The sequence below is a fragment of the Gambusia affinis genome, linkage group LG03, assembly GCF_019740435.1.
Source record: "Gambusia affinis linkage group LG03, SWU_Gaff_1.0, whole genome shotgun sequence".
Taxonomy (NCBI): Eukaryota; Metazoa; Chordata; class Actinopteri; order Cyprinodontiformes; family Poeciliidae; genus Gambusia; species Gambusia affinis.
In genome coordinates, this window is record NC_057870.1 from 14,220,296 (window position 1) to 14,246,006 (window position 25,711).

General features: G+C 38.3%; 1 protein-coding gene across 4 annotated transcripts; it reads right to left on the reverse strand.

Moving 5' to 3' along the window:
* Positions 1-5,096: 5,096 nt before the first annotated feature.
* LOC122827863 (phosphatidylinositol transfer protein beta isoform) lies at positions 5,097-24,221 on the reverse strand. 4 transcript variants are annotated; one of them, XM_044110939.1, is made up of 11 exons: positions 24,134-24,221; positions 19,537-19,682; positions 19,269-19,360; positions 19,114-19,121; positions 18,930-19,004; positions 18,703-18,786; positions 15,326-15,403; positions 11,076-11,186; positions 10,664-10,786; positions 9,671-9,711; positions 5,097-7,437 (listed from the first exon to the last, which is right to left on the reverse strand). In XM_044110939.1, the coding sequence occupies exons 1-10, from the start codon at positions 24,215-24,217 to the stop codon at positions 9,685-9,687; spliced, it is 828 nt and encodes a 275-aa protein (XP_043966874.1). In that variant the 5' UTR covers positions 24,218-24,221; the 3' UTR covers positions 5,097-7,437; positions 9,671-9,684. The 4 variants fall into 4 exon arrangements, with proteins under 4 accessions (XP_043966874.1, XP_043966873.1, XP_043966875.1 ...); XM_044110938.1 differs by having other exon boundaries at positions 9,655-9,711; XM_044110940.1 differs by lacking the exon at positions 9,671-9,711 and adding an exon at positions 19,977-20,007.
* Between the last annotated feature and the right edge of the window lie 1,490 nt (positions 24,222-25,711).

A 25,711-nucleotide genomic window follows, 5' to 3' on the forward strand; every position in this document is an offset into this window, starting at 1 on the left:
TTTGTATATTATGTCATCTTAAATTCTGACCCCTTGAAAACTAAACTTGTTTATTGTTTTTAAAAGCTGTGTACGTAGGCTTATTTCTGTGTAAACTCTGATTAGCTGAAATAAAGGGAAAGCCTACTTGTGTAAACAGGCCAATTTCATTGATCTCCTTGATTATTTTCTTTGGTGAAAGGAGAACACCACACGATCCTCTCCCGACTCTGAGTGGGGCGGCGGGTGGGGTGTAATTTGGTGGCAGTCAGCTCTGAACCTTGACTGGGGGAGAGGGGGAAGAAAAAAGAGAGAGAGCGAGAGATCAAGGAAGCTTTTGTGAAACAGACACAGTGCCACCTAGCGGCAGGTGACACAGAGGATGCAGGTTAATTGACTTAAAATGAAGCATTTGGGAAATAACTTCTGGTAACGAAAGGCATAAAATGGAAATTAATCAAGCAGAACATTATTATTATTATTATTATTATTATTATTATTATTATTATTATTATTATTATTATTATTATTATTATTATTATTATTATTATTATTATTATATTAGATTTTGTGAAATCATTCTCTTCTCTTCTCTTCTCTATTATTCTCTTCAAATACAAAATAAGTAACACCCAGGGGAATGAATATGACATTTTCCTGTGTTAAAAAAGTCTTAATATCACATAAGAAATCATCCTACTTTCAGGTGGAGCAGCATTCTAATAATATTGTCTAAAACGATGGTTTATGTGATTACTAAACAAGAATTTAGAATTGGCAAAATAAAAATATTCCTCTAAAAACATTGCTTCTTTATGTCACTATAGAAATTCAAACTCAGAAAAGATGACAAGCTTTACTTGCAAATTGAAATACTTTCATAACACACAAAAATCAGCACCACACCTCGGTTTGCAGATGCATACAGTATGTCCAGCTCTGTGCCCAGGAAACAGGCTGCATGCTGCAGCCGAGCCAGAAACCCGTCAGGACTAGACAATGAAATGCACTTCTTCCAGGCGAGAGGACAGAAGCTCAGAGTGAGGAGGCAGGGGCAGACAGTGCTTGTGTTTTGTAAGAGACGTGGAGTAAACTAGCCAGAAAGAGATGGTGGAGGAGGATGGGAGAAGAATGTCAAGTTGTTGGGATGTGCTAAAGGCGATGGAGCTTTTCCAGTTTAAGTCACAGTCTCTCCCTGAGTATCACTTTACTGACCGACTACTTTCAGACCACTAATCCCATGGTTTTCAAGCTGTGGTACTGGTACTTCTTGTAGTACCGGGGTCCTCAAAAATAAAAAATTAAAAGTTTGGTGTTGTTTGCTATTTACAAAGAAAACATAAAGTTTATTAAATGTGATACGAAGCTAAAAAGCAACAAGAAAATCAACGAAATGGCTGAGTTTTTTTTTGTTGTTTAAAAATTATTTCTTCAAACAAAAACAACTGAAAAGAGAAGCAACATATGTTGGCTATGCAGCAGGGCATTCAGTCACCTTATCATTCACTCATGGCCAAACCAGTTTGGAGAACTTTATCTCCAAATAACTGAAACGATCATTTAAAAATGGCTTTTTGCCTCTTCTCAGGTTATCTTTATCTCATAGTAAGACATTTTTATGATCTAAACCACTTACATAATACAGATAACTGAAAACACCCTATTACATATTTGGACATATGCACATTTGATGTCTACTTTAACAATTCAGAAAAATTCAAATCATATACTAAACTATAAAAATCAATTAAAATAAATTTTAAGATTTTCTACAGAGAATAAATGAATTCATAATCAGGTGAAGAAGACATTTGTATAATCCAGCACTGATTTCCACATAAAACAACTAAAATCCTATGCACACAATAACAGCATCCTTATTCATCATTTTGCCTTTTAAGTTGTGAGACCATCTATAAATAATAATAGGCTAATACTAAAAAAAAGAATTTATATTCCTGTTCTTGCAGGATAAAAGGCTCTCTTTATCAAAAATGTATTCTGCATTCATTATGTTTCTATTCAACAGGAGGAAAAATAATAAAGCTGCCTTTCCTGTTGACTGTAAAACTGATAACTCCACAATGAGATTCCTGCTAGCTCCGTCGACAGCCTTCTTTTCAAATCCAGAGACACCATGACAGACCGATGGCACGGTGTCCAGTCCTCCGTTGCCTCCGGTGATGATAAACGCAACCCAGAGTGGTTGTAGCCGAGGCGACTTCATGACAATGGACGGTCTACGGGCTTTCAAGCGCTGTCACATTCCCACTCCTCTCTGCTTTGATTTAGAGCTCAATTTGTCTCAATATTTTACTCAATAGGAGAAGGTAGCAGAAGTGGGCGCCCTCTTTTTAGCCTTAATTCACGGTGTTAAGCTTTTCCTCAGCGAGACATTTATTGCCCTGGGTGAGAGGTTGGTGGAGGGGGCGGTGGTGGGGGGTGAGGGGGCTGAACGAAGAGACAGTTCCTTCCCTTGTTGGTGGGGCTACAGCGTCCTGTACAGCTCAGGCAGAGAGAAGCGGGCTCGCTGTGTCCTCTATAGGCCTGTCAGTCAGCTGAGCCATCAGGACTCCCTGGGTCATGGCAGGTTAAGCAGCATCTGTCATCTAGAGAAGCAGCATTGTATTTAAGGGAGAGAAATGCGACAGACCCCCAAGCCTCCCTCCATCCCTTCCCCGCACCAAACTCACATCACAACAGGAAAGGCTGAGGAGAATCTCAGGAGCTAAATTTGACCCACGCCATGAGGATGAGGAAACGTTGGTGACATCACTGCCTGCCTCCGAGAGACAGAAATAAACCGTCTTGTCCAAGAAAACCTGCGGCCCCTCTGCGGATCTGGCCCCCCTGAGGGGGGACCACACACACACATAATAAAACGAAAATATATATAGATAAGGCTGTGAGTTTAAGATTTGCCGTGCAACTTTGTTCATAAACTCTAATGCAGAATAGATATGAGCACCTATTTTTATTTCGTCTTTAGTGCATGTCTTATCTTTTTGCCAGATTTGGCACGAATTTTCCCTTATTGCAGCAGCAAGTTGGTCGCCGACATTCACAAAATGATTTTAGCTCTAAACACTTTTGGTATGGCGCCTGGATCTCCCGCTGTGTCGAGTCTTGAGCCTCTCCGAGATTTGTCTCATCTATTCATCTGTTGCCGAATCTATTTAAACGACGGGGGCTCACTCCTGACATGTCCCTTCATCTCGTCTCCGAGAGAGACACATGGTTGGATGGATGCAAGCCTACCGCAGACTGCTGCGAGCTGCCACTTAACAGGAGGTGTGTGGGCGAGTCTGCCCATCTCCCCATTTAGAAACAGCATTATTTGTGTGTGCGCGCTCTCAGTGGCAGAAATGACTGGTTTCCTTGCAGAAAGCCTATGTGACCATTCCTCCAAAAACAATGACAAAAAAAAAAAAAGAAAAAAAAAGAAAAGGGAGCTATCTCAGCCAGCAGACTCACAGCTTTTCCTGCTCTTTAGCACAGATTCCGCTGCTATTGTGCGACTCTTCTGACCTGAGGGTCAGTCAGACTTTTGCTGATGCTTTGTGAAAACTTTATTGGCGCATGGTCCAAAAAACAAACAAAAACATACTTATGATATGATGTATTAATTAAGTAATTAAAAAGATTGGAATTCAACCGACCATTCAGATGGATTTTCACCTCAAAAGCAACTTTTGATCAGATCTAGAACTTACCAACATCTGGAACCTGAAACAAACATGGAAAGCCAAAACTTTTGCTTGTTGTTTGACCTCTAAGCTAAATATATCTGAGAAAATGTCACAAAAACTCTACAGCGCTGTAAATGGCCTAACTATAGTAAATAAACCTTAATGAATGTGAATTTCCCTTAAACTCTTGAAGTGGATGTACTTCACTCTCCTTTGAAAGATGTGCTTACTCCTGTTGTTTGCAAACAGTTTTCCTTCCACTCAACTTTCCATCTCAAATATGCTTGGATACATTTGTGGATTTGTGACTGTGTGCCTGACAATGGTGAAGCCAGTTTCCTTCCATAGGATTCTGTGGATCTTGAATTATTTCTAAATTAAAAATCCTTCAGATTTAGCAAGAAACTGAATTATAACCGTCAGCAACAATGATAAAAATAAATAAGAATAGTCTTTAAAATATTTCACTCTAAAGAAATGACATACAATTCATTTTTCACACTAAAGTAGTAAAATAAATTAACTTTTCAGGTTGCATTCTTATTTGTTCAAAAATCTGTATTTGAAAGTATTAATATTTAGTAATGTATTATGTAAATTCACGTGTGCACAATTAAGTAAGGGAAGGAATTAAGCATTTACCTCCTCCTCATCCTTTTCAAAGTTCCTTTTTCCTAAATGTAGTTTGTTATAGACTGTGACTGAGGTAGGTTCTTTTGATGGCCAATATTCAATATTACACTGTACAGCTTATACATTGCCTTTTCAAACATTATGGATTTTATGCAAGGATGAATAGTTTCTGGTGTTGTTGAAGAAATTAAGAAAAACATTGACAGCTAGACTTAAAAGAAAAGTTTTATAGATCAAGTTGTACACAAGTTATTTTGGGGGAAGGTGGGGAAGCGTCATCATCTCTGCTGAATTTTATTCTGGTTAGACAGTCAAGGTTGTAGGTTCTGGGGAAACCACCTTTTAACACAAACAAACAAACAAAAAAACAACCCCTGAACAATTGTGACCTTATTTCCACTTTGCCAGAAGAAACCATGAGGAGTCCACTTAAAGGTTTAGCTTGATTCATTTAAGTAATTATTAAGCTTCTCTTGGTTCAAATTTTTGGGAGAAAACTCTGTACATCAGCAAAAAATTACATATTGGAAACTGGGGCAAAAATACTGAATAGCTGAAACTTGAATAGGTGTTGTGTGAGAAGTAGATCAGCATATAAATATAATAAAACAAGTGGTAGCTTATAGATAGAAGCTGTATGATGACGGCATTTAAGTACAAGTGAATGCAAAAAGGACAAAAAACAAAAATCCATCCACTGTCGGGAAGGACAATACCTTCTAATGAGAACTTTAAAAGCTTCAATGCTCTTATGTCCCCACAGCCCCACCCAAAAAAAAAACAAAACCTAAAAAGTGGCATTTAGAAACAGAATTTATTGATAACTGTATACAATATGCATTTCTAATACACAAGATTTCTAGAGAAGAAAAAGGCACGATAGTTCATACATTCACCCCTGATTTTCACAATCTGATTAAAACGGTTTAAAAGCCTGTGATAGTTGTGGATTTCATACATCATGAGATACAGTTCCTTCATCTATGTTCTTATGTCATCTCGACAGCCCATACATTTATGGGCCTCTGTCAGAAACCATTCCGATTTAGTTGGAAACAATAGGTACAGCCTACACATCCTCCTATATGCATATTTTTGAGATGGTAGCAGTAACAGATTATCAATATCAGGATCATCTTATATTTGGAAGTGAGAGAAACATCGTCTTAAAGCCCCAAGTCATTTCATGCAACCTGAGAAAATTTTATTTTATTACACAGATTGTTATTGCCTTTAAAGTTCCTATAATGATTGGAGAACATGTAAACATGACAAATTTGCACTTTTACTCTTTGGACAAAAAGAACTTGATGTAACATTGTCACACAAAAAAACAACAAACAAAAGAAACTTGATGCATAATAATAGGCCGTTATTTCTAATTTGAGAAATAAAGAACAGTTCTGAAAGGCTATAATTTAAGAATATAACATACAACTACAACATAAAACTCAGCAAGGATCAAATGAGTAAACCAAGTATATTTTATCTGTGTAACAACAAAAGTGGGCTTATTCCACCTTACAAAGAGAAACCATGATGATGAACATTAATCAGATGGTAAAGCAGTTCAACACTGATGTGTAAATCTGCTGCATTTGGTGTAACAAAGTACAGAGGCGGCTTTATTATTATTTTTTTCTTTTAGCATGTCGAAGGCACTGCAGTTGCTTAGCTGCGACGGCACGCAAACATGCAGTGCCGTCTGAATAACAGGAGCAGAGATTAATCACAAATACTGTCACTCATAAAAGCTCTATCTGCTAAGATTTACTCCCAGGAAGCAGCAGCAGCAGCTCATGGCTAATGGTAATCCTTGGGCATCAGGAAAGCTGCCAGTTAGAAAAGAGGGAGGTAGCTGGCGCTAGCTGGCAGAGCTGTGAGAGGAGTAAAATATAGAGAAGGTTTAGGCGAGCGCTGTGTGGGGCTGGTGTCGACTGGGCACTAATGCGGCAGCCGTGAACCTGTAAACACGACCCGATTGAAGCTGGAGAAGAAAGTGTGGTTAAAAAAATAAATAAAATAAAAATCTCTCCTCAGAAAACCAGATGAGCACTGCTGGCCTTTGGAGGTGGGCTGGTTCAACGCAGCAAAGTTTGGCTGGAGGGGTGTAGCACCATCTGCGGCTGCTTTTCAGTGCACTTTTTTTTCCCCCCCTAGGGACATCTGTTAAGGAGGTGAACGCTGCGCCGCGTTACGTACCAATGTCTTCAGAACAGCGAGGACGGGGGAGGTGTGGGAGGAGGAGGGGCTGCAGGAAGCCGCTAACATCCTTTAGGTGAACGAGCCTGTGTGGATCTGCCCAGCTTTGGCTTGTAACAGATAAGTCAGTGCAAAGGTATCCACACCTGTGCCTGTTCACACACCTTAAGAGTGAATTCACACGTTCATCCCCAGGTTCTGATAAGTGCGTGTGAGTGTTTTTTGTTTTTTTTTTCTCCACCAAGTCTGAACAGGAGAGACGGTGAACACTTGCACAGGCATGATTGTCAGTGATAAAAAGATGCGGTGCTTCAGTTAAGGTGGGGCGGGGGCAGAGGTGGGCATGAGCGCCAAGGGTGTTAGTAATCACTTAATGGAGGCTGTGGCAGGAAGGAACATGAGTTTGACTAACAGGGAGCTTTCAGGTAAGAGAGCACAGGGTCACACATCACACAGGACATCGCAGGAATGTAAAACATTTATATAAAATACAAAAAAAGGAAACATTTGGTCCTCTTACTGTGGTACCCAGATTAGTAATTTGCACTTGTATTATTCTATACAACACACAACTTCTCAATTTTTTTTTAAGTCTCATTTACATGATGATGATAAAAAAAAAAAAAAAAAAAAAAATTAACCAGAGTCTCATCAGGAAAGATCATGTTGGTTTCAGGAAAAAAAAAAAACGAAAAAAAAAAAAAAAAATTCTCACTGGACAGAATGTCTATGATTGGGGTCAAGTCAGGGGATCTGCACTATTGATTGCAGGTAGCTGTGCTCCTTCCTCTGCAGCCAAAATCAGTTAAGGTAAAAAGTGGCAAACAAAGGAGCATTCTTAGCAGACAGCGTCACACACGGTGGCCATTTTTAATCCGGTTGCTTTTCATTGGTCTGCGGCGCTGGTTCCTCGTACGTCACCCTTTTTGCGAAGCTGTGGGGAAAAGGAAAGAGACGCAAGAAAAGAGGTTAGATGTACATGAAACCGGCGAGGAAGTGAAATCTCTGGAGAGCCTGATGAGGCGGCATTGGGTCGCTTTTTGCAATCAAGGCGTACGAAGGTATCTGAGCTACTGAAGCAACGGGAAAGGAAGGATTTTCTCCTGGTTCGACTGCGACTGGAAATCAGCAGCTCAAATACAGAACAAACAAGAACAAGTTAATTATAGGGCTGCTACTGACAGTTTTTTTTTTAGTAATAAATTTTCTATCGCTTACTCATACAATAAATTGATTAACTGGATAAAAACAAAATTGCCACATTTGACAGGGGTTTTCATTTTACAATCACGAATACTTCTAACGCGGGAAAAGCTCAACCCCTTCTATTTGATCCACCATTACAGCTGAAATGGTAATTATTTTTTTCTACTAACCAATTTTAAATTAGACAGCAAAGGGACTTAATAGATTTATTTTTTATTTTTTACTAAGTTTTAACCGGCTTTCAGCAAAGGTCTTTTTTAAAAATCTGTATACCAGAGTTAATGATTAATCAACTACTAAATTAGTTGATTCATCGCGATTAAAACAATCATTTCAGCCCTAGTTAAATGAATCATAAACTTGGTGCACTTTGTTGTTTTAATAATAAGTGTCCAATAAAAGGTCAGACACAATATGCATTGAAGAATTAATTGGTATAATCTATACCTACGCCCCTGAATACTGATGAAAGTTTCAAGGTAGACTTGTTTTTAATTCATTAGATGCATCTAGAGGTTTTAGTACGTTCTACAAAAACCAATAAAATGCAACAAATTGCTTTCTGTGAGCTGAAACTTGGCCTTCCTTAACACTACGCTCCAACAATACTTATCAATCCTCCTGTTTGTCTTCAAGGTAGATAAAAGCATCCCTTTCAAATGCTCCCACCCCCAGGCTGATGGCTTTGGAAAGTCAATTAGTGTTGGAATCTGATAGCCCAAAAGCTCAAATGAAACGGTTCAAACTAACATTGGCTCTAAACAGGGGAAAAAGACAGATCTGATGAAATAGCAGGAGGATTTACCCTCCCATTTCGCCATCTTTTTTTCCCCTCGCTTCCTCCGAGTCTCTCAATCACAGGCCGGAATCCTTCTCAACAGCAGAATTCTATTTGTATGTTAATGAGGGAAAAGGGAGCCACCTCGAAGCATCACGCCCCGTCCCCCTCTCAAGCCGCCCTACTCTGCACCGACTGCGCCACACGAAGAGCAACTCTTCTGCATCGTCTCTCAGATGCAGCCTCTGTCATGCCGACATTCTTGGGAAATTTTAAAGTGCAGCGATTGGCGTCGCACATCATGCAGTACAGTTCAACTGCGACCCTGCTAACCCTGGAGCTCAAGAGGCTCAGGACTGGACTGGCCCTCCTCGCCACAGCCGTCTTTGATGGCACCCGCCAGTTTACTTGCTCCAGTGGAAAATGGGAAACACATGGCGAACCGGCCGACATGTTCTGAAGGGGGGGTGGGGGTGGGGGGTGGGGGGGTGCGGAGGCAAAGCACAAAATGCAGCATGTTGGTAGTAGGCCAGGAATGTTTGAAACTGGCCCACTTTGGCCAGTCTAGTCCAGATTCCTCACTTGTTCTCCTTGTAAGGCCAAAATATCACTTTGGGAGCAAACCAGCAAGAAAAGGTTGAAGAAACAGCGAGCTACAACCTGTTGCAGATTATTTTAAATAAAAACTATGTTCTCGTCTGAGCTGTACTTTCTTGTTTGGATGCTCACGGCTGTAGGTTCTGACACAACATGTCTGCTGGTTTTGGGGGGGGGAAAAAAAAAAAAAAAAAAGGTATAAAAAATTGAGAAATGTCAAAATTAATCCAAGACAGTACTGGGGTACTATTTAGACTATTCTAAATAGCACCCTGCTGCTATATACAGCAGAAGACTCTAGAATAACACAAGGTTACCATAAGGTTGTCTGGAGGTTTCATCTGAAATACAAAAATTATCTTATAGAAAGCATTGCAGGTGATTTTAAAGTGACATAAAAAGAAAAAAAAGATTTCAAACACAGTGCAACACCCAGGACAGCCTGTTCCAGAGCAACTAGCTCCTGTCACAGAGGCTGCAGTGCATCAACAGTTTGTACACAATGGTTTACCGAAGCCAGCCCAGTGGAAAAACCCATCAAGAGACTTCACTGCACCCAAAACAACTTACACAGCAACACACCGACCTAAAGCTGGCCTGCTACTCCTCTGAACCCTTGTTACGCATCTGGATGGAAATAAAGGACAGTAAATCATAAGAGGTAGTAATTAAGAACAACATGAGATGTAATTAGAATTCTGAGAAGACTATATTCAAATAAAGTTCTTTTTTAGTTATGGTAATATGTCAGAAAGCAACTGTTGTCTGACATAACCTCTTAAAAGGTACACCAAGGAGTTTTTTCCAGAGCTTTCCATATTTACTTTCACTTGTTAGTTAACATTTCGGCTAAGTATTACCTTATCTAATGTTTTACAGCACTAGAAAGTCATACTTCAATCATCTTAATTGCCCATCACTAAATTGTTTTGCCCTTGTTTAGATACTCAAACCTTTGCCTTCAAAAAGGTTTTCTGCAGAATTGAAAATACTACAAGTAGATCTTCAAAGTGTGCAATATTATGAAAAGGTTCAATACTTTTTTTGTCACTCATTTCAGAAAGTCAAACTTTCTTATATCGAATCATCAGAGGGAAATGTTCCAATTCTTTATTTTTAGTAATTTTGACAAATACAGATAATGAAAATTCAGAATTCAGACGACCTGAGAGCAATACAAAAAAAGTTACATTTTCAACAGAAATATCAGCCGCTTGAAAATTATGTCAATTTCTATGCACTCAATACTTGCTTAGTCCTGCTCTTGCATGATTTTCTGCATCGATGCTGTAAATCATCACCTTGCAGCGATTTAAGGTTGAACTTAAACTTTTACACAATTCATAAAGTTTCTAAGCTGTAAAATTAAAAATTCAGTTTAAAAGATTAAATAATTTGAAAGCTTTTTAGACATCTTTACCAGAAATAGTAAATGTTGGGGCACTGGGGCATCTGTACCACAATAGAGATGCCCTGGCCATAACATTTACTTGAATCATCCTCCTAGTTTATTGTGATGCCATAAAAATAATCCATGAGCACAATTTTCCTCAGCTACTGGCACTGATTACACACATACCTCTTCCAGCTCCTTTTGAGTCTCGACCTCCATTCGCCGGATATCGTCCATGTTCAGGTCCACCCACTTATCGATCCAACAGAAGAGCTGGCGATGGAAGTTCGTGAAGATCCGTTTCTCTTGCTGAACGAATGCAAAGCAATATTAGTAATTAGAAACATTAATATCGATAATCACAAATGAAAATAAACATTCACCCCAACAATGAACGCATCCTTTTGTGTTTTGCCGACATGAATCACATCTGAGAAAAAAAACAACAACTTCCCTTTAAAAAATAAAGAAGGAAGAAGAAATGGAAGTCAAACATTACAGTAGCAAACAGGAGAGAACCGTCGCACCTCTGCAACTCAGTGTGACCCCAAATAAGCCCTGCAGTGTGATAAGTGTGTAAACAAAACAAACCACTAACCTCATGGATGAAGTTCTCCACTTTGGATTGAAGCCCCCACCACTTAAACTTGACTGTGACTAGTTTGTAGGCACACATCTTTGGGCAGTCAGTTGATCTCGCCAGTTCTTGCTGTTGGGAAAGGAGGCATTTAGAAAAAAAAGAAAAGAAAAAAGATCTTTCATAAAGTATCAAAACTACATAAGGCAACAGAAAACTTGACACAAACTTATAACAGAATACAGTTTCAGATTCATCTCGGATGCGTGCAAAGCTAAAAGTCATTAATTCATAATGCTTTGGGTTTGGAGCTTGCTGAAATAATTATCAATATGAAGTTGTGCTGTGCAGAGATAAAAGTGACCTAATCTACAACACACTTTCTAAATTCATCCATCCCTGCTTGCAATGTGCCTCCCTCTGAAGAAGAGAAGACGAGGAGGAGAAGGGGGGGGGGCGATGGAGGCACAGCAAAGTGGATAAACTCCAGATGAAGGGACCATTTCCCAGCTTCCGCCCTGACAGCGACACCGCTCCCGACAGGCGTGCCTTTGTGGCCACAGAAGGCAGATAAAACGGTGCTCATAAAGCGATAAGGGCGTCGCGGTGCAAAGACGGCTGCATTATTAACACCTAGGACCTGCTCGCCCCCTCTTCCCTCCAGCCCCCCAGAACACACACACTCCCTCCGAGAACACCTGTTTAATTAATCACTTCATTCCGGCTCAGCGTTCCAAGAGGAAAATGCCACAGACCCGCCTCAATCGCGCACCATCCCGCTGCCGTTTGATGCCGCGATCATGAAGGAGCGGCGAAATGAGAAACATTTCTAAATTTGCAGTGGGTTTAGAAAAGTTGTCATCGCTAAAGGAGAACTTCACATGAAACGGATTCTACATCAAAACAGTTACGGTGACATTTCTTCTCTCCCTCTCTGTGCCCCACTCAAAGGAGCACAAGTTTTCAGAAATACAAAGGGGTGCCGATATGCAAGCATGTGTGCATGCAGAGATAGACAAGAGTTTTATTGCTCTGAGAAGCTGGCAAAAATTGTGCTTCTGTTGTCGCATAACTACATTTTTTTTTTTTCCTCCCCCATTCCTTCCCCCACCTTATTAATAAAACACTTTTTCCATGTCCACAGCGGACAGAAGAGTGATCTAATTAAAAAAAATAAAAAAAACACAAAATAAAAGTTACGCCTCTTTATTCTCACTTTTTAAAGCAGTTAGGCTGCCTTTGTTCTGTCAAAATTCTTGCAGCAGAGGAAAGTTTCCCCATGGTGAACTTTAAGGGCTCGACTGCAGAACAGTGCGCTCTATTAACGAATGCAACCAGTCTGGGAGGCTACAGGGTTTCTGACTATAAAATGCCTTTTAATCAAAAGTGGCAGCTTTCAAACAGAACTCTCAAATTTAGAATCAATGTCCATGAAGTGACTCTTCCATCATCTTCGCATTGACTTTGTGCCACAAAAGGATTCAAATCCAAAGACGAGGATATTTATCCAAGACTTGAAATGTCCATTAATTTACAGACATAATGCATTTTCAAGAAGCAAAGTGCTTTAATTTTCTTCAATATGTAATCGTTCTCAATCATTACTGGCAGCAGTGCTGGAAGGCTGACACTTTGGCAAATCATTATTTACAAAGTTATCCAATTAGTTAAGTCTGGACAAGGTAATACAGATTCTTTGGAAATACCATTTGAAGCCATCAGCGTCGATCTATTAATAAAAACACTGCCAATTTATTTTGCTTCTGTGGCATTAGAAAACCTGCTGCAAGGTTATTTTAACATATTGCTGCTAACACACACCCACACACACACGATGCAGTGCCCATATAATTACTGTATTCACCAAAAGTTCCCATTTTATTTTTGACAGATGTTTTTGTTTTTATTATAATTATCATAAAGTCTCGCCACTCAGCCACTACAGCCTGAAGCCTCCTATGGGGCCTCATACAGACTCCACAACTGCCTGTCAAACGTCTGGAGCTTTGCTGCGCAGCAATCTCTCCTGTGTTTTTGGTGCTTAATTTTAATTCACAGTGGAAGAAAAGGGGGGAAAAGAAAAGAGCTGTTGCTCCAAACTGACCTTAACGTTGCCATCTGTAAATGTAACTACAGCACCTTACAGAAATATTCACACCCCATGAATCTTCACATTTCATCATGTTACAAAACAAATTTTAATACATTGTAGGCACTATGGAGTTGAGCAGAACTGTGAAGCGCTATTAAATGATACGTTTCTCAAAATTTGCCAACATTTGAGAAGTACTGCGTTTGCATCCAGTCAATGTTAGAACCCCTTTCATTTAAAGTGTAGCCACAAACTCAGCTTAGACTCAATTAGACACGATGCAGAGCAGAGAAAACAATTAATAGATGTTTTCTAACAGAACTATTGAGTCTTTGGATGCCTTAAAATATTTTCCTGCTGAAATGTGATCTACTGTCTCAGTTTAAATTTTTTTGTATCATCCAATAGCTTTTGTTTCAGAATTGCATTCCTACCGCATGATGCTGCCACCACCAAGTTACACTGTGGAGATTGTTTTCACACCGAGCCTCAGCGCTGCCCTTGATTAACACGCCCTTTGTTCTTATGACCGTTGGTGGAAAGTCCTGCCATGGTAGGTTTGCATTTCTGCCGTTCTTTCCATGTTGCGATGGGAGGAATGGAGCGCAGTGAGGTTAAAAGTCAAGACATTGTAAGAATTGCTTCAAACTGCTTCACAATCTTATCCCTGGCCTGACAACTCTGTCCACTGGTCTTTGTGAAGCAATTCTTTTCCCTTTAAATGTTCATTGACAAACCACTTAGGTGACCTCAAAAGGCAACTGGTTGCACTGCTTTTTATGTAGAGGCATTAGTCTACCACAAAAAATCTCAACACAGTAAATAAGCAAAGGTTGAAGAGTTATGAATGCTCACAAGAAACTATACCTTCAAACATGTAGCAACATTTAAAGAGCTTCCTGTCTACATCTCACATTCAGTTTCATTCTAACATACCATCCTTATGAACAAAAGTCTCCTGTTGAACATAAAAACATTTTCTTGCTTTTCATCTATTTAATATCTCCTAAAAATACATTTTCAGTGAAATAGAGGGGCTGAACCCGATTCAGAGTTGGTACCCGTTACCCAGAACAGGATACAATCTAACTTCCACTGCATTTCGTCTACCAAGTGCCATTCGCTCTAGCTAACCAAAGTCATGTATTAGTCCCCAAATGTGTTACTGATCTCTGGTATACTCTGCTAAGTCAAGCTTTCAGCAATGGTTATTTTCTGTGGGTGTGTGGAAAGTGAAAATAACATTTAATTAAGGAATAAAATCTAATTAGTAAATTCAATAATTATAAAAAATGTTCCAATGGTTGACAGGAAAGAGCACAGGGAAAAAAATAGCAAGACAGTAGGAGTGACTTTAAAGTGAGATGAGAAATTAGTACAATAATGAAAAGAGACTGTAGTTTACAGAGCTGCAGCCAATATTACAGCATGCCTTCCGAGTACACTGAGGCCAAGGGATAAGGCTCAAGTTCAGCTAGCTAGTTTGCCAAGTTGGATTTAGGTCTGGACTGTGAGCAAAAATAAGCTTTGATTGAAACCACTCCTCATTATGCTTTAGGGTTGCTGTAATGTTGGAAAGTAAAACCCAGCAGGATTGACCAGTATTTAGCTCCACACGTCCTCCAAGTGACTCTCCGTCCTGCCTCTGCTGATCAAAAGCATTCCCACAGCATGATGCCACCGTCGCCAAATGTCATGGCTTGGCAGGTGTGCAGCTTTGCATTAGTCTTTCCATACTGACATGACAAGTTTGGAAAATTGTTTCGTAACGTACATTTATTTTACATTTTCCCACAACCTTAGCCACCATTTCTTTACTTTGTTCACTGATTTTCATGAAGCCATTTATTCGCAAATAACATCTAAAGCTCAGGAGAGCAGGTGATTACATAACATAACAGGTGAACACCACAGATTAGGAGACTGCTTAAGGCAATTTTTTGCACTAGATTTCAATTTCAGGATAGAAGCGTCAAAGGACTTGACTCTACAAATAAAACGCACAGCACACTTTTCAGATTCATTTTCCTTCCCCTTCACAATTCATCTTTCCCACAAACTACCAGTAAAACACAGTCAAGTATTGTGTTGCAATTTGCTAAAATGTGAAGACGTTCAAGCGGTGTAAATGTGAATCAGGTGTTCTGATTTGAGTTTGAGCATCCTACAGTATTATTACCTTCCAGGTTGGCTCCAGAGGTCCTCTGCCAGTTTTCACAGACTTGAACATGGCTGGATCTTCATCAGGCTTGTAGTCCTATCGAAAGATTTTAACTTTTCAATAATTAATGCATGGCAACCCCTATCCCCCCCACATAACTTTATGTTGTGTATTACAAGTTAATGACAGTTGAGCACAACGATTAAAAAAAAAAAAGCATTAGAAAAACAATTATTGTTTTCTTGTACAAACAAATATTTAAACATAAAAAATAACCAAAATTTAAAGCATATTCAGATATAGCATTAGTATTCATCAATATGAGTGACTTCCGGTGATTCCTAAGGACTATCGAGTGTCTGACATGCTTTACCCTCAATTTGGTAAAATGATTTCATAGTAAAACTTTCGCTAATGAACCACATGTGCCCCGCTTCACTGCTGAACCTGGTTCAATAGAAAAGAATGTGAAGGATCAGAAAATGCATAAGGAGAAACACAGCGCACATCTAAAGCATTAGCATAACTAACATGACAAAAGTGACGTCATTAAATACAAGAAAAAGTACATAAAATGGAATGGCTTTCAGATTATCAACACCTCAAGGGCCCAGTAATTTTAAATAAATCATGATACGCCTGCAGCAAAAAGGATTCTTTTTCAGGGTTACTGGCCAACAGAAGGATGCCAAGCGGAGAGAGAAATGGAAACGCGCCTGCCTGACAGTGCTGCACACACGCAGTCACAATAATCTGCTTGTTTTAATGCTCAGAGCTCCATCGCTATAACAATACACAGCAGTACTAATGAGGTCTGTGAATCGATGTGCCGTGGCACACGGCGAGGAGCTACTTCTTAAGTAAAAGAGTGCGCTTCGCCGTGCGTGTGGTTGTGTGTGTGTATGTGTGTCTGGAGTTCCGGTGCACACTGCACAGTGAGCTTTAATTACGCTAACAAACTCATCTGTGCTGGCGGTACGCCCCAGGCCCTGCAGTCATGCCCGAGGCTGAGGGCTGATAGGGCCCTGAGACACAACACACTCCTTCAGCAAGGCAAACACGTCCGCCTCGTTAACTACCCGCAGCAAACAAACATGTACACACACAGCAACCAATGCTCCTCGCTCAAGTAGCAACACATTTAATTGCACATGCAGAAATGAGGCAATGGGATGTCAGATATAAGCAATAATGTGCAATATCTTCAAATAAGATTTCAGAAAGCACCAAAAAAAAAAAAAAAAAAAAAAAAAGAAACCTAAATTTACTCTTTGTATTTCAAAACTATGTAACACCTCGGAGCAACCCAAAAAGTTGCCGGTACTCATTTCCATTGCAAACCCCCCAAAATGTGACAGGATCATCTTGAGAGTTTGTTAATAATCAACAAGCAGAAAGAATAGTTTGCCATCAGAGATCAATCACTTTCATCAAGCAGGAATGTCAAAACATTCTGGTTTACATCACTGAACAGTGGGGGGTTTTAAAGTAATGATGGAACAAACCGGGTTTTTCTATTATTCATGCTTCACAGGGCAAGAGACACGTCTCTTGAAGAATAATCTTCAAAATTAAAAAACAATAGCAGGATTTGTTGAAAAGTCATTACGTTTATCAATCTTTAAGGAATGATAATACAAGTTTATTTTGGAAATATTCATATTTTTGGTCTCCAGTTCTTTATGGCATTAAGTGTTTCTGGTGATTTGTCCCTGATTTGTCCCATTATACTTCCAGTTTTTCAGACACAAATTCAGCTTTAAAAAGTTTCACTAATTGGAAGAGAAACAGAGAAGGCAAAGTCCTGATGTCAAAACATCTTAGTCAAAGCCCACAATGCAGCAGTAAAACTTCTGATGAACATTCTCTGGAAATCGTACAGGGCTCAGATTTTTCCTGTTGTCACATTTGAACGTTTCAGATCAAAAACAGAGAAAAGATAAAGATAATTTAGTAAATTCAAAAGGTGGTTTTCATCTAATGACAAGAAAAATTGATGTTCAAAACAACCCTTCCTATAAGCAACATCCCCCAAACTAAATATCTGTGCCTTCCTTGGAACCACAGCCAGCAGGAAACGGTCACTGGGATTTTTACATTGTTTCGCCGAGGCCACATCAGAATCTTTTTTGTCACCAGTAACACAAAAGTGGAGCTACTGGTGAATGTCAGACTGCTATCCTGCTGCAGAACTCAAATGAGTTTGAGGTTAAAAGCTGATAGCAGGAAACTCTAGAAGAACAATTCATGGTTTATGGTTCATCTGGTAACAATACTGATAAGTCAGCTGTCGTTCCCCACAGCTGCATACACATGACGTCTGTTTTTGGCATGCTTCATGTTGCTAGACAGGTCCTGCCTGATTCTACAGTTCAGAAAGTAAAAACTGTCCATGCTATGGCTGGTAAAATTCCAAATATGTAATAAAGTACAGTTACTAAATTATCTAGGAGTTATTGCTTCTTCACATTTAAAGTTTGGTGTAAATGAAATGTTAAATTTGTGACACAAATTAAAAAAAAAGCAGAAAAAGCAAAAATCTGAAAGGGGCCAAAAGTTCTTCACATGAACATCTGACTTTAAAAGTGGAAATTCCTTACTCCGTATCAGGAAAAAAAAAAAAAAAGTTTCATCTTAAATAGCTCAGTTTCATATTTTTGTTGACTGTACTCTTTGATTTTCAATTGTTTAAAAATAGAGCTACAATTTCCTACACGTGAGCCGCTAGCCATCAAGATGCACTTGGGTGCAAACTGTTTTTGTGGGTTTGCAGTCGTCTTTTCCTGTTAAATAGAAAGTCTCTTCCTCAGTGTTGCAGCAACCGCTTGCATGTAAAGGTTTGATGCAATAAGTCAGTTTTCTGAGCAAGACAACTTTCCTTTTCATAAACAATAATCCTCTGGAAACTAACCTATTTTGGACTGAATCCAACTGAAACATCACTGACAGCCAGACTTCTCTGAGCTGGAATAACATGTGATTGAGATCAACTCATCTGAATTAAATTGTGATTGAATAAAATTGCACTGAACTAAGTTGTATGTAAATCAATTTGCCATCGACTTATTCTATAGCACACCAAGATTACTTTTTGTGATCAGACAATAAATGAACAAATAAGGAACTAAAACAACTACGTTTTGAGGAGGCTTCTGCAATTCAAACCTAGGTTTCAAAAACATGATTAATTTAATTTCTAAAACAAACCAAACAAAAAAAAAAAACATAGACTTGCTGCATTTTCATATAACACAACATATAAACTCAGCCCACCATGTTACTGCAGTAACATTCATTATTTATGCTAAAAGTGCAATAACCACTCATGTCCACATGGAGGCACCCAATCACAATAAACCATGCATCAGATTTGTACCCAATTTTTTTCTACTTACAGCAGCAGACACTTTACTTCTGTCTGCAATGTCAATGGGCACAACAGCAACATTCTGCCATATTGAGGGTTCAAGTTTATGCACCTGTTAAACAAAAAAAATAATAATAGAAAAGGAAATCTCAGCGTTGTCAGTCATAATTAGCATTTTCTCAGTTTGCTTTCTATGCAAGATGTTCTGAGATGATATATAAATTAATTAATTTAAAAACATTTGGTAGAACTAACATTTTCTTGTGTTCCCATGTCTGGTTTGTGCCACGTCTCAATCTTAATGAAGAAACTGTCTTTCATATATTCATTCTGGGGAGAAGAAGAAAAAGAAAAAGTGCATTAAAAAGAATATGCAGTAAACTGAAGTACCTTAAACTTAGCTCGGAGTATTTAAAAATGTTAATTTGAAAATACATACCGTCACAACTGCATCAAGGTTAGTCATGAGAGGGGGGGGCGGAAGAAAGGGAAAAATATTTATTTACATGTCAACATGTTAATATTGATATGACAAAAACTGCAATAAATTGGAGTGGCAATGCAAACCGAAGTGAAGTAAAAAGGGGAACTCACTGGTTCTGCAGTAGGGGTAGGCATTCCAAGCTTTTTCATGGAATACCAAGGAGCCTTCAGGAGCTATGAGCCTGACAAAACCTGGGACTTTACTGTAGCACGGGGGAGGACAGGAACAGACAGGGAAGAGGAGAGGAAAAGAGCGATTCAGGTTTCACAGGGGTCTTCAAAAATGAAGCAACACTGCCACCACCTGGTAGCGCCGCTCTATTACATCACAGAGATTAAAGAAGCCAAGCAATCCGTTCAAAAACATAAAGACACAAACCTGTTTAGATGGTAAATTTTGTGTGTATATTGTCCTCTCTCTCCATCTTTCTCATAGGGTTCGTTCTTGAGTACTTCTATACCTTCACCACCACCAGTTTCGTTTTTACTTGCTTCTGCCACAGAAAAGAGCTGACCGACTTGATACTGAAAAACAAATATTCATTTCTGATGAACACAATACCATTTTCCCCAAGTTATATGTTACTGCATAATGTCTACTATTTACAGTGTATAAAGTTTATTATTTTTAATATGGAATAACACTAAAGTTTAACAAACCACTGGAAGCTGAACTAAAATCTTTACTTTTTGTTCCATTTTACAAAATTTCCTGAACCACCCATTTAATGTCATGAATATTATAAAAAAAAAAGGGGGGGGAAAAAACTAAGCTAAGTTTCCTAGTGAGTAGTTTAGACATATCAAAAGGTGACCCACCTCCTCAACGCTACAGGGCAAGACCACTCGGCTGCAAATGAGAAGAAAATAAATATAAAATGGGATGAGACTGCCAAAGTATTACTTTATTTTCTGTTCAGTATTCTGTACTTCTGCTTTAGACATAATTCTAGGTAATTACATCAGTAGAGTAGAACAAGGTCAATATCAGGGAAAAGGAAAAAAAAAATGTTTTGCTGGCCCTTATTGTGGTGTAGCAAGCTTTGTCAAAGTCGACTGGAACAGTGATTGTGGCTTTCAATGAAAGCGCACCAGACAGTACTTTATGAAGTGTTTTTGTGAGCTGTACACACCGACGGCAGCAACATTCATGAATCAAGAGATTCATGAATGACTGGCTGTATTAAGATACAGACGACAAACAGCTACAGTAGAAAGGGATTGAGAGCTAAACACAAAACCACTGCCGTGTTCTTGCTCGTGGCGGAGAGACTGGAGTCTGATTGAGTGAGTTAACAAGTGTCTTCTATACAGTTAATACAACTAATAAGCGGAGGACACGAGGGCTTCTTAAAGATGAATTCAAATTTAGTTCAAAAATACTTTATTGATCCCAAAAAGAAATTAAATGTTGCGACTCATTAATTCAGATTCTTCCAACGACCTGAAAAAAAAAACAAAAAAACATCTGAAAGCCAAAAATACTTGCTAGTTGATCAAGTACTTATATCATTCAATAAAATGGACATTATGATTAAAAACCAAAACAAATAACAGTAAAAAGAAAATTATGTAAAGTTTTTTTTGTTAAGTTTGTGAATGTTCAGTAACACTAAATGTGGAAATTTTGGCAATTGATTTATTGAATTATTTTTCCATCACTCCATGACTGAACACTTTTTGGGTTAAAAAGTATGGATTAGATTTAAATTTAAGAAAAAAGTAGAAAAAAGAAGAATTTTTGGAGGCAAATAAACAGAAAAAGAATAAAATTGATCTTATGGGGCAATGAGGAAACTCATAAAAGGTCACATTTTCTAAAGGGGGAAGAAAAAAAGGGAAAGAAAAATAAATAAAAAGGCAGCCAGTCCTTGTCAGGTCTGCACTCTGATGACTGCAGCAAGAACAGACACTCATCACTGGCATTAAGTGGAAGAGTCAAGTACTTTAAAATACAAAAACAATTTGAACTTCTTCAAGACAAAGAGCAAATATGTTTATTAATTTTTTATAGCAGAGGTCCATTTAAAATACCTTAATATTTAAGTTACTGCAGAAACAGAAATTATTTCTCCACTTAAACCAAGTTACATATTGCAATGTTTTGTTCAAATTTAAATAGAGCTTGCAGTATGCAGTACATCATTACATCACTGAAACTGGAGAGCAAGAAGTTCCTCCTCCCCAACAACTGACCAAGTGGAGAAAAAAAATTTTTTAAAACAACACAAGGAAGGGGAAGTTCTGTCTCAGCGTAAACCTAAAGTGGAGCTTTATTCTTTCCCAACGTTCATTCAGTCCGTTTAAAGCCATTCAGCACCGACAAACAATGAAGAAATTTGTGCTTCGTCCTGAGCTGAGGCTGAACTGAGATGACACCCAAACACAAGCAGCTAAAAGACAGGAGAGAACTCTGTGGCCCGGCCTTGCAAAGAAAAATGATGAGTTTTGACATCATCAAGGTTGCAAACAACATCAGGGTGAATTTTATAGTTAAAATCTGCCTTGAACTGTACTAAAGTAAGTTCATTTGGGGGAAGGATGGTGCATTGTGAAAGAATCCTGCAGTAGAAAACCACAGATCCCAAAACTATCACAAAGCAAATGAAGTAATTGATCTTCAGAGGGTTAGAGGAGGTCTTTTTTTCCATTCTTCATACATTATAAGGCTGATGAAATTCAACCAACATGGCGCGGAGATCCATGTTGAATGCAACACTGTTATCAATTAGTCTTGCATGATTTTACAAAACTAATCCAAATATTTGAAGAGTTTCTAGAGAATGATAAGACAGTTCAGGACAACACTTTCAAATGCAACAATCTTTAAACAAAACCCTATTGCACAAATACAGATAGGGTAAAGGAAAATACCTTTTCAAAAACCATAAATAAAATCCTCTCTTCCTTGTCCCTCTACAGCTATGCACTTTTAGTTTTGTTTTGTTTATAAGACAAATAAAAAATAAAAAATTAAAAAATAAACCACAAAAACAACTATTGGCTTGGATAAGCATTAAAACGGCAGCATAACATGAGCAACTCTAGGTCTGAGAAGTGTCTATTAAGTCACCAATCTCTTCTTCATTGGTTGCCCAACATGGGTTTTTCAGTGACTGTTGCAGATTAGTTGAGAGTGCTGACAGAAGGACTTTTCATGACTTTACACAATGCTGATTTGTAGATGAATGTGTCCATGTTTGATCATTCACGGTAAAAAGTAGTAGTCATTTTTTAAGATCTACTTTAAAAAAAAATTTCATTAGTTTCCATTTTCTTTAATAAATAAAATGGGAGAAAGCAGGAAGTGTTCATGGGGATTTTTATGAATGCTCAACTTCAAATTTGATTACTTTTTCATAATCACAGGTACATTGAAAAATTCTGCAAATGGGAATAATATCTAGTTCTGGTTGCAATAATATAAAAAATAGTTTAATATAATAAACACTGAATGTAATTGGCTTCATTTGTATTTAATAATGTCCTCTCAACATTCAGTTAGTCGGATGGCTACTTATACTGAGGCCTCTGTTAAAAGTTTTTCCTTTCCAATAGTTGCCACATGGTTGGTCAGGATGAGGGATTGCATGTGGGAAAAAAAGAAAGAAAGAAATCAACACCCCAATGCAATTAGATGAGTTTTCTCTGATTATTTTTCAAACCAACAGACAGTATACGATTAACTAACTTCGACAATATTGTCTTATCACTAGGACTGAATTTTAATACATGCAATTGGAAAAGAGAGTGACGTATTTGAGTGGAATAAGCAGGATTGATTTGATATCAAACTGGTTTGGTATGAATCAATCAAACCAATTTGTCCTTCAAAGTGCCCACAGGGAGATTTGTGTGAGTACAAGTATTCAAAAACTATTGATCGGGAATAGGCACAAGGTTTATTCCAGAGTTCATAATTGATGAATTACTGTGTTCTTATTTACAAACAGCCATATCAGTCTTCAACCCTCAGGCAGGAGTGGCAGCTTTACATTTACAAGCTGATTAAGGTCACATTTATATATCTAATATTTCAAAGTGACAACTAATGTAATATTTTGTAATATTATAATATTGTAATATATTGCAATATTGTGTAGAAGTCACAGAGGTACCTACATTGTACATGTGCTTCAAATACAAATCTATGACCACAGTCTTCTCTAAATTACAAACACTCGGTCTATAGCAAATTTTCTGACGTTCATCTTTATTTTTTTATATCAAACTTCTCTTCTTGGGCTTTTTTAAGACTAATCGTTCATCTCTCTGAGACGGAATTACGTACACACTGTCAAAAGCGAAAGAGACGAATAACGTGGTTGTTTACAAGTTAATACCACGTATGCTGTTGTGATTTCAAATGCAATGCTAATAGCAAACTTATGATGTATTCAACACAAACTTTAAACCACTCAGATAAGCAGTGATATCGTTTAGATACTTACCAAGGGTGAGTATTAGTTAAAAACTTTGATTGGACTTTTGCTCAATTTCTATCAACTCCTTTGTCTTGCCTTGGAGACATATGAGCTGTTTAAGTCAATGCTGCCCGTGTTAAAATGAACAGGGCAACTTCCCCATCCAGGTGACGCTTTCGGTTAGCTAACTTAGCGTTAGCAAACAATACTAGTTTCAGTGCCTTGAAGACGAATAGGACGGATGTACGTGCTAACAATGCCGACGAAACACAGGGTGCGTCTGTAGGACACGACAGATGCACTACAAGTTAAAAGAAGCAACAGCTGTCAAACAATAGCACGCCGCTGTCAAAGCCGGTAGGCCAGAACAACTCTTGAACAATCCCACTCTCCCCCTCGTGTGCTTTGCCGATATATGATGAAAAGTTTCCAGCTAGCGGAGAGGCGCATTTAACACTCACCCGAATATCTAAACCTTTCTATATCGCTAAATATTGGCTTAATAAGGCGCAAAAGTCAAAGTTCAGATAGAAAGAAGAAGAAAAAACTCACTATTCCTTGATGAGAACCATAGTTACTTGCTTCTATCGGTTCTGCTGGCACTGCCCAGCGACTGCCGAGTGTTGCTGACGTCATTGGCTCTTAGTGCAGCGGCCTGTCCCGCCCACAGCAGTTATGATTGGTAGAAAGAGGATGGACCCACCTACTAATTAAAATTAACCAATCAAACTCTCTTACATCTCATCGCCGACAAAGTAATCTCCTATTACAGAGGATAACCTATGCTTTGAACTATACTTTATCTGGCACATTTTGTTCAAGTTGTAGAACGCAACTAATCTGTCCGTAAACCCATGTACGTGTCGATCCATCTAACAGAAAACATTACGTATAATTTATCTCAATGCCAATGCAGAAATATTATTACACCATTGTTGGTTAATAAGGAAACAAGTTTTATGCCGAAATGTCTAGCAAAGTTTTATCTCGGTTATTACAGAAAGCATGTCTTTTAGACCCAATAATTACATCCTTTTCTAAAAAATTTATTTGACTCAACCAATTAATTCAGAGGAGTCTTTCATTAATAACTAAAATATCATTCATTTCAGTCTTTATTCCAACTTTTCCTTTTCTGCCCCCGGCAGTGTCCTATTTTTTAATCTTCTTTATTCTTGTTTTATGCTTTTATCAGATAAAGCACTTTGGCCTGTCTCGTTTCTGCAATGTGGCACACAAATAATCTTGCCTTTCCAAAATGATGTTCTTAACATTGTACACTATCTTTATGAGATGATACGGTTTTTAAGCGTGATTATTGTTGGGCCAGTTTCTGACCTGCTGAACTTTATATTTGTTTGTCACGCTTTTATTTATACATTTCTAGCATTAAACTCAGAGTCATTCCAATAGCTTAACATTACCCTGAAACAACTATTACATAATTCAACTTCAAACTATTATTTTATTTAATGACAAAAAAAAAGCAATCAAATCAAATGTAACAAATGAATTGCCCCATGAAAACCGTGAAATAACTTTATGAAGTAGTTCACAACTCAGTACTGTTTTACTAGCCACACTTTTAGAATTCAGAAATCCCTTATAATCTGTTTGACAACAAGACATAGGCTGAAGTGTCTCAAAAATTAATAAAATATGTCTTTATCTAAAAAATTTCAATAAAAGCTGAGAAACAAAGTGACACCTAAGATAGATTGAGTCCCCAAAACATTTGGGGGTGAGAGAGAGAGAGGAGACAGAGAGATCCTACCCAATAACGGTTGTAGTGGGACAGTCCGGGGCTGCTTTGCTGCGTCAGAACCTGGAAGACATCCTGTAAATTGTGGAACTGCTTCTCTATTAAAAAGTCCTAACAGAAAATATTTGACTATCAGTTCACAATTTCGACCTAAAGCACACTTTGGTTATACAACAGGAAAAATGACCCAATGCACCCCTACAGGTCTCCTTGTGAATGTGTAAAAACAATAAAGGTTTTGCAGTGGACCAGACTTTAGACCAACTGTAATGGTGTGAAATAAATAGGCCCCTCATAGTGAAAAACATTCCAATATGGCTTAATTTAGCAAAAAAGTGGGCCACAATTCCTCCATAGTGATGGAAAAA

Bases quoted from the DNA above. Each gene is read 5' to 3' on its own strand.
- LOC122827863 (XM_044110936.1), bottom strand. From the start codon at position 24,217: ATGACGTCAGCAACACTCGGCAGTCGCTGGGCAGTGCCAGCAGAACCG. The intron at 18,787-18,929 runs GTTAGTTCTACC...TTTGTTTAACAG, and splicing joins ACATGGGAACACAAGAAAAT to GTGCATAAACTTGAACCCTC. The intron at 15,404-18,702 runs GTAAGTAGAAAA...ATCTTTCGATAG, and splicing joins GAAGTAAAGTGTCTGCTGCT to GACTACAAGCCTGATGAAGA.